General features: G+C 40.9%; 2 protein-coding genes across 2 annotated transcripts; both read left to right on the top strand.

Moving 5' to 3' along the window:
* Positions 1–744: 744 nt before the first annotated feature.
* LOC120226536 (olfactory receptor 7D4-like) lies at positions 745–1,683 on the top strand. Its single transcript, XM_039224717.1, has one exon. The coding sequence runs from the start codon at positions 745–747 to the stop codon at positions 1,681–1,683; it is 939 nt and encodes a 312-aa protein (XP_039080648.1).
* Positions 1,684–17,440: 15,757 nt separating this feature from the next.
* LOC120226538 (olfactory receptor 7D4-like) lies at positions 17,441–18,376 on the top strand. The gene has a single exon (XM_039224719.1). The coding sequence runs from the start codon at positions 17,441–17,443 to the stop codon at positions 18,374–18,376; it is 936 nt and encodes a 311-aa protein (XP_039080650.1).
* The last annotated feature ends 1,026 nt before the right edge of the window (positions 18,377–19,402 follow it).

Here is a 19,402-nt window from a genome sequence, read left to right as displayed (position 1 = left end):
GAGAGAGAGAGACAGTGTGAGCAGGGGAGGGTCAGAGAGAGAGGGAGGCACAGAATCTGAAACTGGCTCCAGGCTCTGAGCTAGCTGTCAGCACAGAGCTCGACGCGGGGCTCAAACTCATGAACCATGAGATCATGACCTGAGCCAAAGTCGGACAGTTAACTGACTGAGTGACCGAGGTGCCCCAATAGTTATCATTTCTGACATCCTACTGTGCACAAAAACATTTTGAATCATCATAAAGTAATAGCAGTAACCACATTTTTAGGGGAAAAAAACATTTAGAGTTAACTGTGACAATAACAGTATACATCAGATCACAGAGTCAAGGTTGTTTGAGTTGAAAACCCATCTTAATCACTATTTCAGAGTTATTAGAATAAAGGAAGTTATGAAAGTTATCAAAGAAAACACCTTAATTGTCTTCAATTATTTTGGAAGATCATATCAAGGAAGAAATTGGTTTATATCCATAGATTTGAATAGAAGAATTAGAACCAGTGAGTAGGAGAGAGAATGAGAAAGACTTCTGCTAAGGTAAAGATAGTCTGAAAGATTACATGCATTTAAATGGATTTGGGCTACGACTTCAATGAGTGAATCACTAGATTTGGAAGGACTGATGGAGGATGAAGTACATCCATGCAAAATGGAATCAAAGGTGATGACTTTGATTTGAAGGTGCCAGTTGACTGTTCATTGAAGGCTGCTTTTGCCTCCTTCTCCAGCAAACACACCAGATACATGGAAACAGAAAACCGGACAGAAGTATCAGTATTCCTCCTCCGGGGTCTCTCAGATGATCCGGAAATGCAGCCACTCCTCTTTGGCGTGTTCCTGTCCATGTATCTGGTCACTGTGCTTGGAAACCTGCTCATCATCCTGGCTATCAGTTCTGACTCTCACCTCCACACCCCCATGTACTTCTTCCTCTCCAACCTGTCCTTTGTTGACATCTGTTTCATCTCCACCACTGTCCCAAAGATGCTGGTGAATATCCAGGAACACAGCAAAGACATTTCCTATATAGAATGCTTCGTTCAAGTGTATTTTTTTATGATTTTTGCTGGAATGGACGATTTCCTCCTGACTGTGATGGCGTATGACCGGTTTGTGGCCATCTGCCACCCCCTGCACTACACAGTCATCATGAGCCCACAATTCTGTGTCCTCCTGGTTCTGAGTTGTTGGCTCACCCTTTTCTGGGTCTCCTTGATTCATATTCTGCTGGTGAGGCGGCTGACCTTCTGTACAGGCACTGAGATTCCACATTTCTTCTGTGAACTGGCTCAGATTATTAAGGCAGCCTGCTCTGACACCCTCATCAATAACATCTGCTTGTATGTTGCCACTGCACTGCTGTGTGTGTTTCCTCTCACTGGGATCCTCTACTCATACTCTCAGATTGTCTCCTCCTTAATGAAGATGTCCTCCAGAGAGAGCAAGTATAAAGCATTCTCCACCTGTGGGTCTCACCTCTCTGTGGTCTCTTTGTTCTATGGGACAAGCCTGGGGGTTTACCTCACTTCTGCTGTGACCCATTCTTCCCAGGGAAGTTCGATTGCCTCAGTGATGTACACTGTGGTGACCCCCATGTTGAACCCCTTCATCTACAGCCTGAGGAACAAGGATGTGAAGGGGGCCCTGCGAAGGCTCCTCAGCAGAGCAACCTCATGGCCATGATGGGCCATGGCTTCAAAGCCAGGTGGACACTGTGGGTCCCAAAGGCAAATGTGAGATTAAATCTGTTTCTTTTGCTCCTCCAATGGATGTGTTTGATTTATTGTATTCCCAAAACACCCATGACTTCCTTTTACTTGTTTTTGTATTAGTTTCTCCTCAACAACTCCCTCCATAACACATTTTGGACTTTTCTTCTCCATATGTTGTTGACAAAGTTCCATGTTTGATCTGCTTTCTTGCAGCCATTCTTAAGATTCTACCTTTAGGCTAAAAGTACTTATATCAATTGCTGCTGTGGTTGCCACCCAAACAATCCTCTAAAATTTTGATGTTCTTCACCTTCATTTTTTTTTAATGGTGAAAAACATTTATATTTAGGTTTAGCCAGCTGGGCTTAGTTTATTTAAAAAAAATTTTTTTTATGTCTTTATTTTGAGAGACATGGACAGAGAGCGAGTGGGGAAGGGGCAGAGAGAGTAGGAGACATAGAATCTGAAGCAGGCTCCAGGCACTGAGCTGACAGCATAGAGCCTGATGCGGAGTTCAAACCCACGGACTGTGAGATCATGGCCTGAGCCAAAGTCGGATGCTTAACCAACTGAGTCACTCAGGCGCCCCTGAAAAAAGTTTTTTAATGTTTATATATTTTTGAGAGACAGAGACAGAGCACAACTGAGGGCGGGACAGAAAGAGAGGAAGACACAGAATCTGAAGCAGGCTCCAGGCACTGAGCTGATAGCATAGAGCCTGACACGGAGTTCGAACCCACAAACATGAAATCATGACCTGAGCTGAAGTTGGACACTCAACCGACTAAGTCACCCAGGTTCCCCAGCTGGACCTAGTTTAAAAAATTTTTTAACATTTATTTACTTTTGAAAGAGAGACAGAGAGAGAGAGAGACAAAGGAGAGCAGAGAGAGAGGGAGACACAGAATCCAGAACAGTCTCCAGGCTCTGAGCTATCAGCACAGAGCCCTATGTGGGGCTCAAACTCACAAACCGAGAGATCATGACCTGAGCCAAAGTTGGACGCTAAACTGACTGACCCATCCAGGTGCCCCTGGACTCAGTTTAGATGACCCCAATTTGTTGGAAACTCCAAAGCATCATAGTTGGGAGCCAGTCGAACATATGCTTTCTTTTCTCCACTGGACCTTATCAGAGTGTTGGCCTTGGCCACTTCAATGTCTCATAGAGCTTCTTCACAGCCTGTTTAGAATGGTACTTGATGGCCTTGACATCCACAATGAACACAGGTGTGTTGTTGACTTCTATTTTCATCTATTGTCATTTCTATTCTCATGACATCTATTTTCATCATATTTTCATCATATCTTACTCAGTAGTAAGGGTGCACTTGATGATGGCATAGTGGTCAGCTTGTTTCTCCTGGGGGCTCTTTTTCAGGGATATTTGGGTTGCCTTTGGAGACATAGTGTCTTGGGAGGTCAGAATGTAAGTGACATGTGGTGGTTCTTCTTCCTCCTTCCTCCTCCTTCTTCCTCCTCCTCCTCCTCCTCCTCCTCCTTCCCGTGGATGACTTTCAGCACTGCTTTCTTGGCTCTGGGAGGGGCAGAGCTTCCTTCTTTGCCTTTGGTGCCATGTTCCTGAAAGGCTCTTTACCTTCTTTTGTTAGTATGCTTGTTTTCTCCACAAGAAATAGAATGAAATCCTATGTGGTCATTCAAAAGTGCTTACCTTCTCAGAACTGTGCATGTTCCTTCACATGTATGACTTTATGTCACCTTGAAAACATGTCTTGGAGACATTTCCTCTCATTCAACCCCACTTTTCAAAAGAGGAGAATGAGATGGAGTTGGACTAGAACCTGGATAGTTGACATGGAGTTTCTATCCTACTTTGTATAAGAATAGTGATGTGATTTTCAACTTCAAATTAGGAATCCAGATTTCTGTGATTATGCTCATAGTAATATCCTGCCTTGGAAAACTCTGAGATGCTGCTTCATTCTTTGTGATCTTTCCATTTTTCCTCCTTTTCTTCCTTTCCTTCTTTAATTTGACTTATATGTCCCATTTATGCAATTTTAAGATTATATCCTCTAAGATCCTAAAACATACAATAATGAAGACAAGAGAATAAGAGTTATTTTCTAGTGTGGTTTTACTGTTTTTCTAGGACTCGTTGGAGGTGCTGTCAGGAATGGTAATTACACATGTGGAATGTGTTCAGAGCATAGATCACTTCTCAGGAATAATGTGGATAGAAATGAGTGTTGAGTGAGGATAGACTAGAAAATACTGTCAACATTACTCCCACATTTCCTGGGACCCTCTCACCATGTCCATGGCATGACTGCCAAATGACAGCCTCATCCAGAACCGACTTTGCCCACTAGGTGGTGCCAGACATGACAGAGAATTATGACTACACAAAGAGCCCTTCAAGGAGACCTATGGGATATGGATGGCTTTCACACATTAGACTGGTTAATTCTGAGGTTTGCATTTTGTACCATTTTCCAGAATTTCTCCACAGGATGAAACTTTGCTCCTTCCCTGTGGTACCAGACTGAATGTAAATAATTCTAGTGTATTTTCTTCCATGTATCACTTCTCTTTCTCACCCATGTTCCATGTTCCTTGTTCTTCCAATAAAGTGTTTGCACATAAATCCTTGGTTCAGGATCTGCTTCTCTGGGAACCCAAGCTAAGACAGGTGGTAAAGCTATAATATACAAGACCATCATGAAAGCAGTTTAAAACTTTTGGAGAAAAAAAGAAAACTAATTATTGAGGACATAGTTAGGACTGCAAAATGACTCTAAAATTACAGTTTGTTAGAGAGGAAAGGCTTTTTTGATGTGGCTTCAATTCACATTCATTCCGTTAAATTGAAGCCAATATGAATTTATTGTCTCATGTGTCCAAATCGAGGAAGGGACCAAATGGCTGCAATACAGAGTGGTGAGCATAATAATGTGGTGTGTCATAGATCCTGTTGAAAACAAAGGTAAAAGTTTTCAAGCACCCTGAATAATTCCAAGAAAAACTCTTAAATTTTTATTTTTTAATACTTTTGAGGCATAATTTACATATACAAAATTTATTAAATGATAATATAAATTCAATGATTTTAGTAAATTTGTGGAGTTATGTGATTATTATATAATCCAACTTTTAAAAATTCTTTTAATGTTTGTTTATTTTTGAGAGAAAGAGACAGAATGCAAGCAGAGGAGGGTCAGAGAGAGAAGACACAGAATCTGAAGTTGGCTCCAGGCTCTGAACTGTCAGCACAGAGCCTAACACGAGGCGCAAACTCATGAACCATGAGATCGTGACCTGAGCCAAAGTCGGACACTTAACCGACTGAGCCACCCAGGTGCCCCTATAATCCAGTTTTAGAATCTTTCTGTTACATTAAAAGTTCCCTTGTGCCCATTTGCAGTTACTGTTGAGTCCCGCCTGAATTCTAGGAAGTCACGTATCACTCTCTGTCTCTATTAATGGCTTTTTCTAAGTATCTTATATAAATGCAATCATACAATATGTAGTCTTTTGTATTGGTCTTCTAGTCATTGTATGTTTTCTCAGAGTCATCCATGTGGAAATATGTATCAACACTTTGTTTCTTTTAATTGCAGAATAGTATTCATATGTGTGGATGTACTATTTTTTAAATAGTTTATTGTCAAGTTGGTTTCCATATAACACCCAGTGCTCATCCCAACAAGTGCCCTCCTCCATGCCCATCACCTCCCTTCCCCTCTCCCCCACTCCCATTAGCCCTCAGTTCTCAGTATTTAAGAGTTTTCCCCCCTCCCTCTCCCCAACTATTTTCTCCCCTTCTCCTCCCCCACGGTCCTCTGTTAAATTTCTCCTGGTCCACTTATAGGTGAAAATATATGGTATCTGTCCTCTACCTGACTTACTTTGCTCAGCATAACACTCTTCAGTTCCATCCACATTGCTACAAATGGCCAGATTTCATTCTTTCTCATTGCAATGTAGTATTCCAATGTAGAGATAAACCACATCTTCTTTTTTCTTTTTTTAATTTTTTTAATGTTTTATTTATTTCTGAGAGAGAGACAGCATAAGCAGGGGAGGGTCAGAGAGAGCAGGAGGTACAGAATCTGAAAGAGGCTCCAGGCTCTGAGCTAGCTGTCAGCACAGAGCCCGACGCGGGGCTCAAACCCACAAACCATGAGATCATGACCTGAGCCGAAGTTGGACGCTTAACCAACTGAGCCAGCCAGATGCCCCAAACCACATTTTCTTGATCCACTCATCAGTTGATAGACACTTAGCCTCTTTCCATGTTTTGGCTATTGTTGAAAGTGCTGATGTGAACATTGGGGTCCATGTGCCAGCTCCGGCAGGTCCAGGGGTCCCTGAAGGATGGACGGTGTCAGCGAGAGAGAGTAAGAGAGCCCCGAGATTCTTTCTGATCACCAGGCAGGCATCTCTGTCCTGTTGGTTTTTGTGTCTTTATTTAAAGGTTCAGCAACAAGATGAAGTCATAGAAAGGAACTTCTTACAATGGGAGGTCTTTTGTGATAACAATAGTAGAATTATTCCGACCAAGGAAATAACAGAATGTTCTTAGTGAAAAATAGGATAACATATAGGTCAAGTTGTATATAGATAAGTTAGGAGTATTTTGTCTGGCTCTCAAGAGGATGAATGTTTCTGAATTGGTTTGTTTGTGGAGACTAACATGGAGACCCTGAATGGGTCAGTCTTTTGCCCCTGGGTTATGTTTTAGCTACTCTTACCTATCCTCATCCCAGCTGCCAGTGTAAGAGAGGGTATTTGTGGAAAGTAGGCCTTGAGGAAGGGACTGTTATGTTTCACCAATTAGCAAAGATATATGTGGTAATTATGTTTTGTTTTTAACCCCAAAATAGGCCCTTGGTTTCAGGGCCAGGCTCAATTGTAATTCTTGTGTTCTTAACCCCCTAAGTCTTGGATCTGCAAGGCCCATAGGAAGAGCCTTTTGACAATCACCCATAGAGCTTTCATCTAAAATCTCTTTTGTAAAGGCAGGAATATGCTTTTCCTTATGAGGTATCTGTATTCAGAATATGGGTCTGATATGGAATATTGTGAGGCCTGGTCAATACCATTAGGCTTATATCCAATATGAGCCAATAGTAGCAGAAGGAGATACCAGTTTTCATTTCTCATGGCAGGAGCTGCAAACATTGTCGCTTCCTTGCTGTGACTGCCATCCAGAGAGGCTGGTGCGGCTCCCGGCACTATGCATCAGCACTCCTGTATCCCTTGGGTAAATTCCTAGCAGTGCTATTGCTGGGTCATAGGGGAGTTCTACTGTTAATTTTTTGAGGAACCTCCACACTGTTTTCCAGAGGGGCTGCACCAGTTTACATTCCCACCAACAGTGTAGGAGGGTGCTTCTTTCTCCACATCTTCACCAGCATCTAGAGTCTCCTGATTTGTTCATTTTAGCCACTCTGACCAGCGTGAGGTGACATCTCACTGTGGTTTAGATTTGTATTTCCCTGATGATGAGTGACACTGAGCATTGTTTCCTGGGTCTGTTGGCCATCTGCATGTCCTCTTTGGAGAAGTGTCTGTTCATGTCTTTTGCCCATTTCTTTATGGGATTATTTGTTTTTTGGGTATGGAGTTTGGTGAGTTCCTTATAGATTTTGGATACTAGCCCTTTATCTGATATGTCATGTGCAACTATCTTTTCCCATTCCGTTGGTTGCCTATTAGTTTTATGGATTGTTTCCTTTGCCATCCAGAAGCTTTTTATCTTGATTCAGTCCCAGTAGTTCATTTTTGCTCTTGATTTCCCTTTTCTTTGGAACTCCAGGGCTCCTTCCCCACAGAAATCTAACACGCTTACAAAAACTATCAAAGTCAGCTATCACGGCACTTTGGAATCTAATAAAAAAATGTACAACCCCCAAGGGAACACTGATGGAAGAAGCAGCTATGATTCATCAAGAGAGTGTGGAGGCATTAAAAAAAAATTTTTAACGTTTTATTTATTTTTGAGAGGGAGAGACAGCATGAGCAGGGGAGGGTCAGAGAGAGGGAGACACAGAATCTGAAGCAGACTCCAGGCTCTGAGCTAGTTGTCAGCACAGAGCCCGACGCGGGGCTCGAACGCGCGAACCGTGAGATCAATACCTGAGCTGAAGTCGGATGCTTAACAGACTGAGCCACCCAGGTGTCCCCATTTTTACTCTTGATTATCTTGACTTTGGAGATCTGTCAAGTAAGAAATTGCTGTGGTGGAGGTCAAGGAGGTTGTTTCCTGCTTTCTCTTCTAGTGTTTTGATAATTTTCTGTCTCACATTGAGGTCCTTCAACCATTTTGGGTTTTTTTGTGTATGGTATAAGAAAGTGATCTAGTTTCATTCTTTTGCACATTGCTGTTCATTTCTCCCAGCACCATCTGTTAAAGAGGCTGTCTTTTTTCCATTGGATACCCTTTCCTGCTTTGTCAAAGATTAATTGGCCATACATTTGTGGGTTCAATTCTGGGTTCTCTATTCTATTCCATTGGTGTATGTGTCTGTTTTTGTGCCAATACCATACTGTCTTGATGATGACAGCTTTGTAGTAGAGGCTAAAGTCTGGGATGGTGATGCCTCCCATTTTGGTTTTCTTCTTCAATATTACTTTGGCTATTCGGGGTCTTTTGTGGTTCCATACAAATTTTAGGATAGTTTGTTTTGCCTTTGGCAAGAATGTTGGTGCAATTTTGTTGGATTTGAATGTCTGTTTCCTTCCCCAGATTGGGGAAGTTCTCTGCTATAATTTGTTCAAGAACTCCTTCAGTGCCTTTCCCTCTTTCTTCCTCTTCTGGAATTCCTATGATACGGATATTGTTCCATTTCATTGTATTACTCAGTTCTCGAACTCTCCTTTCATGTTCCTGGATCAGTTTATCTTTCTTTTTCTTAGCTTCCTCTTTTTCTATAATTGTGTCATCTAAATCACTTATTCTCCTTTCTGCCTCTTCAATCCGTGCATTGGATACCTCCATTTTATTATGCATCTCATTTATAGCATTTTTTAATTCATCACAACTATTTTTAAGCTCCATAGTCATTGTAGCAATAGTTTCTCTGATGTCTTCCATGCCTTTTTCAAGCCCAGCGATTAATCTTATGACTGTTGTTCTAAATTCTTGTTCAGTTATGTTGCTTATATCTGTTTTGAGCAGTTCTTTAGCTGTCTTTTCTTCCTGGAATTTCTTTGGAGGAGAGTTCTTACATTTTGTCATTTTGGCTAGCTTTCTATCTCTTGTTAGTTTTGAAAGCTTGTTATGCACTCTGTACCTGCAAGTACTGCTGTATCAAAGAAGGCTCTTTGACTGTTCAGGGCCTGTCCCTTCAGGAAGTGTTCTTTGAATGGTGTCTCTTGGTCTGTTTTGTTGAGACTTTGGTTATTTTATATCCTTACTCATAGTGGTATTTGGGACTTTCCACCAATTGTACTTTGGCTTGTTTCTTGAGGTAGCCCGTGTAAGGATCCACAGAAAGATAAAGAGTTCTCACTTGCACTTGTCCTTCATTGATATTATCTGGTAAATTTACTTCTATTCGGAAATTTTCTGCCACTGGATTACCATTTTTTCCAGGTCGGGAATTCAATACCACTCTTTGTATAATCGTCATCCTGCTGCACAGTGGTCTCACAAGATTTCTGTATAAAGCAACTCCAGCGTGCAGCTCGAGAGGAAATCTCCCAGTGTGTGGAGCTTGCAAAGGGCCCACAGCGACACCTCTGCCCTCCCACCCCACCACGCAGGCCTCTTCGGGCTATTCTTGTCCATGTACCTGGTCACCATGTTTGGAAACCTATTTATCATTCTGGCCATCAGGTCTGACTAGGACTTCCACATGCCTGTGTATTTCATACTCTTTCACCTTTCTCTTTCTGATACTTGTTTCAATTCCACCATGGTTCCAAAAATACTGGTGAACATCCATACAGAGAACAAAGCCATCACCTATACAGGCTGCATCATATTTATTTATATACAGTGTTATATTAAACTCAAGTGTATAATAGAATGATTCAGTAATTCTTTATATTACTCAGTGTTCATCATGATAAGTGTACTCCTAATACCCTTCACCTGTTTCCCCTTCCCCCTCCCCCTTCCCCACCTCCCCACCAGCAACCACCAGATTGTTCTCTATAGTTAAGAGTCTGGTTTTTTGTTTGTCTCTTATTCTTTGTTTTGTTAAAAGTCTACACAGGAGTGAAATCATATGGTATATGTCTCTTCTGATTGAGTTAGTTCACTTATTTCACTTCTAGATCCATCTGGGTTGTTGAAATGGCAAAATTTCATTCTTTTCTATGGCAGAGAAATAGAACTACCATATGATTCATGAATTATGCTACTGTGTATTTACCCAAAGAATACAAAAACACGAATTTAAAGAGATATGTGCACCCCATGTGTATTGGGGATTTATTTACAATAGCCAAGATATGGAAGTAACCCGTGTCCATCAAAAGATGAATGGATAAAGGGGATGAGATACATATACATAAATATGTATATGGTATATTATATATATTAATATATATATGTATATATATATATATATACACAGAAAATGGAATATTACTCAGCCATAAAAAAGAATGAAATCATGCCACTAATCTTTGTAGTAGCCCTTCACATCCTTATTGGAAGCTCATTTCTTTTTTAGTACTTGCTATGGACTGAATGTGTCTGCCCCCCAAAATTCATATTTTGAAACCCTAACCCCCAATGTGATGGTATTAGGAGGTAGAGCCTTGGAAGGCAATTAGGTTTAGAAGAGTTCATAAGATAAAATCTTCATGAATGCAACTAATATCCCTATGAGAGTCACATGAGATTTGCTTTTTTTCTCGGCCAAATGTAGATACAATGAGAAGTCAGCTATGTGCAACCAAGAAAAAGGTTCTCGCCAGAACCTGACTGCGTTGGCTCCCTACTCTCAGCGACTTCTAGCTGCCAGAACTGTGAGAAATATTTTTGCTGTTGTTGTTTAAAGCCACCCAGTTTATGGTATTTTGTTATAGCAGCCCAAACTGCCTATGACATCACTCTTCAAGTAGATGAAAGAATTTGTATACTCCATCTATTTTTTTATGTTTATTTATTTTTGAGAGAGAGACAGAAAGAGGGAGGGAGTGCACAGGTTGGGGAGGAGCAGAGAGAGAGAGGGAGACAGAGACTCCAAAGCAGGCTCCAGCTCCAGACTCTGAGCTGTCAGCATGGTGCCTGATACAGGGCTTGAACTCATGAACTGTGAGATCATGACCTGAGCCAAAGTTGGATGCTCAACCATCTGAGCCACCCAGGTGCCCCTCATCAATCTAGTTTTAGATACAATTTTCCAAATAACCAATATTCTCTCTATATACTCCAATTTGTCAACTTTCCTGTTGTCAAATTGTATTAATTAAAGCTTCCACATTTTTTCTTCAGAAATTGCATCTACCTCAGATTTTATCTATAATAATTTTTTGGTATGAACAATTTGAGCCTTATTATCCTCCTTTAAAATAATTGTTTAGGCTCCTGGGTGGATCAGTTGGTTAAGAATCCAACTCTTCATTTTGGCTCAGGTCATGATCTCATGGTTTTCTTAGCTCGAGCACCACATCAGGCTTTGTACTATTAGTGCAGAGCCTGCTTGAGATCTCTCTCTCTCTCTCTCTCTCTCTCTCTCTCCCCCCCCCGCCCTCCCTGTTCTCCTCCCCTACTCACACTGTCTCTGTCTTTCTCAAAATAAATAAAAAATTTTAAAATAAAATAATTATTTGTCTAGTGAGTATGTTCAGGGTTCAAATAAAAAGTTTGGAAGTTTATTTTTAAAAAGTTTTGAAAAGGTAGACCATTAAAACACCTGTCTCATGGCTATTAAGGAAGGTAGGAACGGAAGGAGGGAAGAAGAAAGGAAAGAAGGGGAAGAAGAATGGAGGGAGGGAGGAAGGGAGGAGGGAAGAGAGGGATGGAGGGACAAGACATTGAGTTTGTCTTCAGAAAGGTTCAGTTTGATGAGCCTGTGAAACACCTCACAGATAATTTCCCCTTGGCAGTGCCATGGGTTGATCTTGTGTTCCGTCTTAGTGGCAGTAGTGGGAGAGAGAATTGGGTTACAGAGGAGTAGGTCCGAAAGATAACATTATGCTCAGCTCGGTCTAACTCAAGACGTTTAAGTTCTCTGTGTGGCTCCCACTTACTAAGAACAGATCTTCCCAACTACTGACTCTCATGCATCACATATTCTCGTGGACGCTGTACACATTGCGGCAGGTTGCAATCCAAGTGGTGATGAGGTGGATGGTAAACCTGTGTTGGGTCATCCACTACTCCTTTCAGAATGAAGGGTTCTTCTCCAGGTTCAGTGAGTGGAACCCTCTGAAAGCAGCCCTCAGGCTTCAGCCCTGTTAGAGAATTGCTGTCACTTAAGGAAGCTGCCACAGTCACCCAAGGTCCCACCACTCTGATCTCTTGCTGTGTGAGCAAAACTGCCTGACAGCCATCTGTATCCAACACTGTCTTTGGTCCGAGATTGCTGCTGGGCTGCTCGCATCCACTGAGTCAGCAAAGTAGGGTACCAGGGCCTGCCCATTGCCATGCTCACACAATGACATTGGTGACCAGGGTTAATTAATCCTGCCAAGATAGTGACTCCTTCTCCTGGCATGTCGGTCCTCAAGTGCCAGGTAGCCAGATAGCTTCAAGTTCAATGGGACGATTGCCACGTCTCTGGAAGTGCTACTCTTTTAGGTGTCGAGACCTTTAAACTTGCCGATGGCAGAGTTGAGGACACCTGAGACAAATGCTGCCACATTGGCTCACTGGGAGTGACATTACACAGGGATGCTTCTAACAAGCCTGATTTCTGAACCCACATATCCCATGTGTTGGAGATATAGAGCATATTATGATTATCATTGACTTAGAGTGTACGTACATCCTGTGAATTGTGTAGCCAGAACGTATTGTGTATTCAAATACCTGCACTGAATATGATCGTTCTCTTTCAAATTACAACTGTTGCATATTTTCCATTAAACCAAATTTTTGTCAATTCACCATACTCCATAATTTCTTTATGCAATATTTTACCTCTATCTCACCTTCCCTCACAAACTTAATAAGTGATTTATGCTGGCAATTCTATTTCCTCAATATTCACTTGTCAACCCACGCTACTGGATTGTTTATGCTATTATCCCTCACTTTAGAGGTTAAAAAAAAGGAGCCCTATCTAATATCAACAGTGGCTTCCATGTCACTAGCAAATGTCAAGGGATATTTTCATTCTTTATTAGTCCATTCAACAGAGTCAAACCATCAATCACTCTGTTTTTCTTAAAGAAGAACCTTTTTGCCCCCATGACATTGTAGGCCACAAATGATCTTTGAAATCTCCGAAGAGTCTTCAAGAGATGAACATCATAGAATGTTGATTCCCGGTTTTGGTTCTTGCAGGAATTAAACGTTCCTTAAGGGATACGTTGATATTTCAGTCAAACCAAACACAGAAGAATTTCTCCTTGGAGAAAATAGCTTCTGCTTTGCCAACATAAACACAACATTGTTTGAAAATTTTCCACTCTTTTATGTTTGTATCCTAAGGGAACTGAATTGTTTGGAGAGAGGAAAGTCAGTAGAACAATTTATTTAATGAGCAGCTCTAAGAACTCCGTCTTTGAGATGATAATAACATATCCCTGCTGTCACTTTCCTATAATTCTCTGCTACCAGCCTAGGGGAAAACCCAAATGAGCTACCTTAGGACACACTGCAGAGAAGAGAAAGCTTCAGTGATAACCATCACAAAGGGGTAGGACCATTGCTTCCCAGTAAGTGCTGATGGAGTATGAGGGAAAGGGATGAGAAAGTGGGTACTGGGTTTACCTCTAGAATAATGAGACTGGAGCAGTCCCATATTTAGTCAACAAAGCTCAAGTCTCTGTAGTTTGAAGGTGCTTTGCTTGCTACTTAAACCAGTCTTTTCCAACTCTTGCAAAGATTCCTTCCCTCTCTCTTTCAGAATCTAGAGCCTCTTTCCAGTAAGAGTTATTTTCTAGTGCACTTGCTTCCTTTCTGTATTCTTCCACATAAATAGTAGGATCCTGTTTGATTTCCTATCCCATCATTTTTTTTAGACATCCTTCCTTTCCTTCTTTTATTTTTATTTATTTATTTATTTATTTATTTATTTATTTATTTATTTATTTTTTACAAATAGTTTATTGTCAAATTAGTTTCCACGTAACACCCAGTGCTTATCCCCACAAGTGTCCTCCTCCATGCCCATCTCTCCCTCCCCCATTTCTTTCTTAACTGCTCACTGAAGATCTATTAAGCACAAGATATTGCCTATTTTGTTCCTCTAGTGATTGGATTTTTTGGTTATATTCTGTTTTTGCAGGCAGGTTTGACTTAATAGTTCAGTATTGTTGTGTTTCCCTTTAGTGTCCACAGTATATCTACAAGTATTGTCATAATTTCTGACATTTGGTACTCAGGCTAATTTCCTTCTCTCATCAATCTCTTTAAATGTTCATGAGAATGTGGACTGCCTTAGCCGCTTCGTGAACAACGCGAATGTTTAGTGTTTGAATGGAGGGACGCTGTTGGCTACCATTTTAAACAGCTGTTCTCTATTAAGAAACTGTTCTTAGTTTCCTCCTTTAGTGAGAGACTGTGTCTGGCTGCTAACCACGATAATGCCTGCTACATTTCCTCAAATCAATTTTCTGTTGTCATGATGGTTATAATTCCTCTTCATTTCTCTATAATTGTGATAAATTGTTTTTTAGACATTGTAGTATTATACCATCGTTCCATTTCTAGCGTAGGTATGACTTGTTCATAATGTATTACACTTTCAAATAGATATGAATGCATTCTACTTTGCTATTCTACTGTGTATCTACATTAAGGTATATGATGAATTTGCCTTATTCGGTATATTATCATATTATTTTTTGCAATATTTTGATGCGTTTGGTCTCAGCCTTTATTACCCATCTATAAAATTTGCGTGTGTTGAATACCTGTTATACATATATGCTCTGTAAGTCCCTGGAAAGGCAGTGGTGAGCAGAACCACTCTCAATCTCTGACCACTTAAAAATATATAAATAAAAATATTAATAATATATTAATAATAATATAAAAAATAAAAATATTAACATGATGGCCACAATAAGGAATAGCACAGGATGCTCCACATGTGCTCCTCGCACACTCTGTCCCTCCTGACCCTCACTGTCTGCTCTCCATCTTACTGGCTTTTCAAATCCTTTCCATTACCAAGCTCACTCATCCATGGGGAGAGTGCAAATTCTATTCTTTCCATCCAAAATGTGTGCCCTTACCTAATTTCCCTTTTAACAATTATTCATTCTTTTTTTTTATTTTTTTTTAATGTTTTATTTATTTCTAGGAGAGAGAGAGAGACAGTGTGAGCAGGGGAGGGTCAGAGAGAGAGGGAGTCACAGACTGAAACAGGCTCCAGGCTCTGAGCTGGCTGTCAGCACAGAGCCCGACGCGGGGCTCAAACCCACGAACCGCGAAATCATGACCTAAGTGAAAGTTGGACACTTAACCGACTAAGCCACCCAGGCGCCCCAACAATTATTCATTCTTCTTCTTGAAGCTCAATATTCATATTTCAGAGAAGTCTTCCCTAACCATATCCTGGGGTAAATTGGTCCTAACTGATACAGTTTTCCTTTTATTTAAATCTTTTTAATTTAAAAAGAAAAATTATGTGTATTTTTTTAAGAGAGAGAGACAGAGCACAGCAGGGGAGGGACAGAGAGAGAGGGAGACACCGAATCTGAAGCAGGCCTCAGGCTCTGAGCTGTTCCCATGAACCAGGAGATCATGACCTGAGCCAAAGTCAGATGCTCAACCAACTGAGCAACCCAGGCACCCTGTTTTCCTTCTAATTAATTAGCATTCAATAGACACTAATATATTGAATTTTTTTATATCACCAACAAAATAAACCTATGTTTTCAGTTTTTAGGATGTTTTGGTTTATAAAAATTTTGAATATTTTTTATTCAGATCAATCAATCGATTTTTGGCAATTGACTCTTCTGATTGTAGTATAACATATCCCGCTTGGAACATGTACATATGAACACACACTCTCACACATGTTTTGTATGTGTGTCAATGGTTTTATGATTTTTCCCCCTTATATATGTAGTCCATATGCTTTTGTCTCCCTTATAGTAGAATCAGCCTGGCAGGTGGTATCTGAAACAGGGAGGTATAGAGTCTTCATTAACTAGAACCGCTACACGGTGGTCAACAGAGCTACCAGTCTTATGCTTCTCATGATCAGAATTCTGGGTCACCTGGGTGATTCCGTCAGTTAAGCATCTGACTCTTGGTTTCAGCTCAAGTCCTGATCTCATGGTTCATGAGTTCCAGCCCTGCACTGGGCTCTGCGCTGCCCATGCAGAGCCTGCTTGGGTTTCTTGCTCTCCCTCTCTCATACGTGTGCTCTCTCTCTCTCTCTCAAAGTAAGTACATAAACTTAAAGAAATCGTTTTAATGATCAGAAATCCACCTTTAATGGATGACCTAGTTTGAATGGAATATTGATAAACAATAACCATACGTGACAAAGTTTTTGTGATAGTAAGAACAGAAGCTCACATTTTTCAAGTGTTTACCGTATGTTCCAAGAACCACAAATGAAGCATTACATACATTATCTCATTTAGTTCACTGACCAGGCTTATAATTAAGGGACTATATATTTACTATTCACATTGCAGAGTTGAGGTATCTGCAGTCTCAGTTTTAATAACTCTGTCAAGGTCGCACAGATTGATGCACCAAAGTTTTATTCGAGAAGGTCTGACTCAAGATCCCTTTTTCTAAATCATAGATCTATACTGATTTTTATGACAGTTGTGTATCAAAAACTAATTTGCATTAAGAGGAATAGATTAATAAAAATAATTATCATTTTTTACATTCTATGCACAAAAGTATTATGAATCATCATAAATAAAGTAATAGCAGTAACCACATTTTTAGGGGGGAAAAAGACATTTAGAGTTAACTGTGACAACAACAGGACACATTAGGACACAGAGTCAAGGTTGTTTGAGTTGAAGACCCGTATTAAAAAAAAAGAAGGAAAACCCATATTAGTCACTATTTCAGGGTTATTAGAATAAAGGAAGTTATGATTTTTAAAAAGACCTTGTCTTCAATTATTTTGAAAGATCATATCAAGGAAGAAATTGGTCTATATCCATAGATTTGAATAGAAGAATTAGAACCAGTGAGTAGGAGATACAATAAAAAAGATTTCTGAGGGACGCTTGGGTGGCTCAGTCTGTTAAGCGGCTGGCCTCGACTCAGGTCAGATCTCACAGTTCATGGGTTCAAGCCCCGCGTTGGGCTCTGAGCTGACAGCACAGAGACTGGAGCTGTTTCAGATTCTGTGTCTCCCTCTCTCTCTGCCCCTCCCCGACTCATGCTCTGTCTCTCTCTGTCTCAAAAGTAAAAATAAAAAAATATATAAAAAAAGAAAGATTTCTGATAAGGTAAATAGAGTCTGAAAGATTACATGCATTTAAATGGATTTGGGCTATGACTTCAATGAGTGAATCACTAGATTTGGAAGGACTGATGGAGGATGAAGCACATCCATGCAAAATGGAATCAAAGGTGATGACTAGAAGGTGCCAGTTGACTGTTCATTGAAGGCTGCTTTTGCCTCCTTCTCCAGCAAACACACCGGATACATGGAAACAGAAAACCAGACAGAAGTATCAGTATTCCTCCTCCAGGGTCTCTCAGATGACCCAGAACTGCAGCCTCTCCTCTTTGGCATGTTCCTGTCCATGTATCTGGTCACTGTGCTTGGAAACCTGCTCATCATCCTGGCTATCAGCTCTGACTCTCACCTCCACACCCCCATGTACTTCTTCCTCTCCAACCTGTCCTTTGTTGACATCTGTTTCATCTCCACCACTGTCCCAAAGATGCTGGTGAATATCCAGGAACACAGCAAAGACATTTCCTATATAGAATGCCTCGTTCAGGTGTTTTTTTTAATGATATTTTCTGCAATGTATGATCTCCTCCTGACTGTGATGGCGTATGACCGGTTTGTGGCCATCTGCCACCCCCTGCACTACACAGTCATCATGAGCCCACGATTCTGTGTCCTCCTGGTTCTGAGTTGTTGGCTCATTCTTTTCTGCCTCTCTCTGATTCATATGCTACCGCTTACGCATCTGACCTTCTGTACAGGCACTAAGATTCCACATTTCTTCTGTGAACTGGCTCAGATTATTAAGGCAGCCTGCTCTGACACCCTCAATAACATCTGCTTGTATGTTGCCATTGCACTGCTGTGTGTGTTTCCTCTCACTGGGATCCTCTACTCATACTCTCAGATTGTCTCCTCCTTAATGATGATGTCCTCCAGAGAGAGCAAGTATAAAGCATTCTCCACCTGTGGGTCTCACCTCTTTGTGGTCTCTTTGTTCTATGGGACAAGCTTGGGGGTTTACCTCACTTCTGCTGTGACCCATTCTTCCCAGGGAAGTTCGATTGCCTCAGTGATGTACACTGTGGTGACCCCCATGTTGAACCCCTTCATCTACAGCCTGAGGAACAAGGATGTGAAGGGGGCCCTGCGAAGGCTCCTCAGCAGAGCAACCTCAAGGCCATGATAGGTCACTGACATTGGGGCTAAGTGAACATTGTGGGTCTCAAAGGCAAACGTGAAATTAAATCTGTCTTTTTCTTCTTCAACAGATATATTTGATTTATCCTATCCCCAAAGCACCCATCTTCCCTTTTATTTGTTTTTATATTAGTCTCTCCTCAACAACTGCCTCTATAAAACTTTTTGACTTCTCTTCCCTGTATACTACCGATAAAGTTCTATGCCTGATCATCTTTCTTGCAGCCATTCTTAAGATTTCCAACTTTAGGCTTGAAGTACTTATCACATCAAGTGATTTGGCTGTGCTTGTCACCAGAATTATCCTCTAAAATGTTGATGTTGTTCACATTCTTTTTTTTTTAAATGGTGAAAAAATTTGTTTAGATTTATCCAGCTGGACTCAGTTTAGATCCTAATGTGTTTGCAACATCCAAGGCATCATGGGTAGAAGCCAGTCGAACATGTACTTTCTTTTCTCCTTGGGCCCTGCTCAGAAGGTTGACCTTGGCCACGTCAATGTCATAAAGCTTCTTTTCAGCCTGTTTAGTCTGGTACTTGTTGGCCTTGACATCCACAATGAACACGAGTGTTTTATTGTCTTATATTTTCTTAATGGCTAACTCAGTAGTTGGGGAACTTGATGATGGCATAGTGGTCAGCTTGTTTCTCCAGGGGGTGCTCTTTTAAGGATATTTGGGCTGCCTTCAGAGATGCACTACCTTGCGCCTTCGGAATGTAGGTGATGTGTAGATTTTCTTTTGTTGATTACTGGGGGCGCCATTTAGCACCGCTTTCTAGGTCTTCAAAACCTTTGCTTTGGCTTTGGCTCTGGGAGCGGCAAGGCTTCCTTCTTTGCCTTCAGCACCATCTCGACAAAAGACTCTTCACCTTCTGTTTGTGTGCTTGTTTTCCCCACAAGAAATACAATGAAATCCTATGTGGTCATTCAGAAGTGCTTACCTCCTCAGAACTGTGGCTGTTCCTTCACATGTATGCCTTTATGTCATCTTGAAGACATGTCTGAGACATT

This window comes from Hyaena hyaena, unplaced genomic scaffold (assembly GCF_003009895.1).
Source record: "Hyaena hyaena isolate Hyena2069 unplaced genomic scaffold, ASM300989v1 scaffold_1778, whole genome shotgun sequence".
Classification (NCBI taxonomy): Eukaryota; Metazoa; Chordata; class Mammalia; order Carnivora; family Hyaenidae; genus Hyaena; species Hyaena hyaena.
Note: the sequence above shows the minus strand (reverse complement) of the source record. Positions and strands in the feature narration are given on the sequence as shown.

Bases quoted from the DNA above. Each gene is read 5' to 3' on its own strand.
- LOC120226536 (XM_039224717.1), top strand. From the start codon at position 745: ATGGAAACAGAAAACCGGACAGAAGTATCAGTATTCCTCCTCCGGGGT.
- LOC120226538 (XM_039224719.1), top strand. From the start codon at position 17,441: ATGGAAACAGAAAACCAGACAGAAGTATCAGTATTCCTCCTCCAGGGT.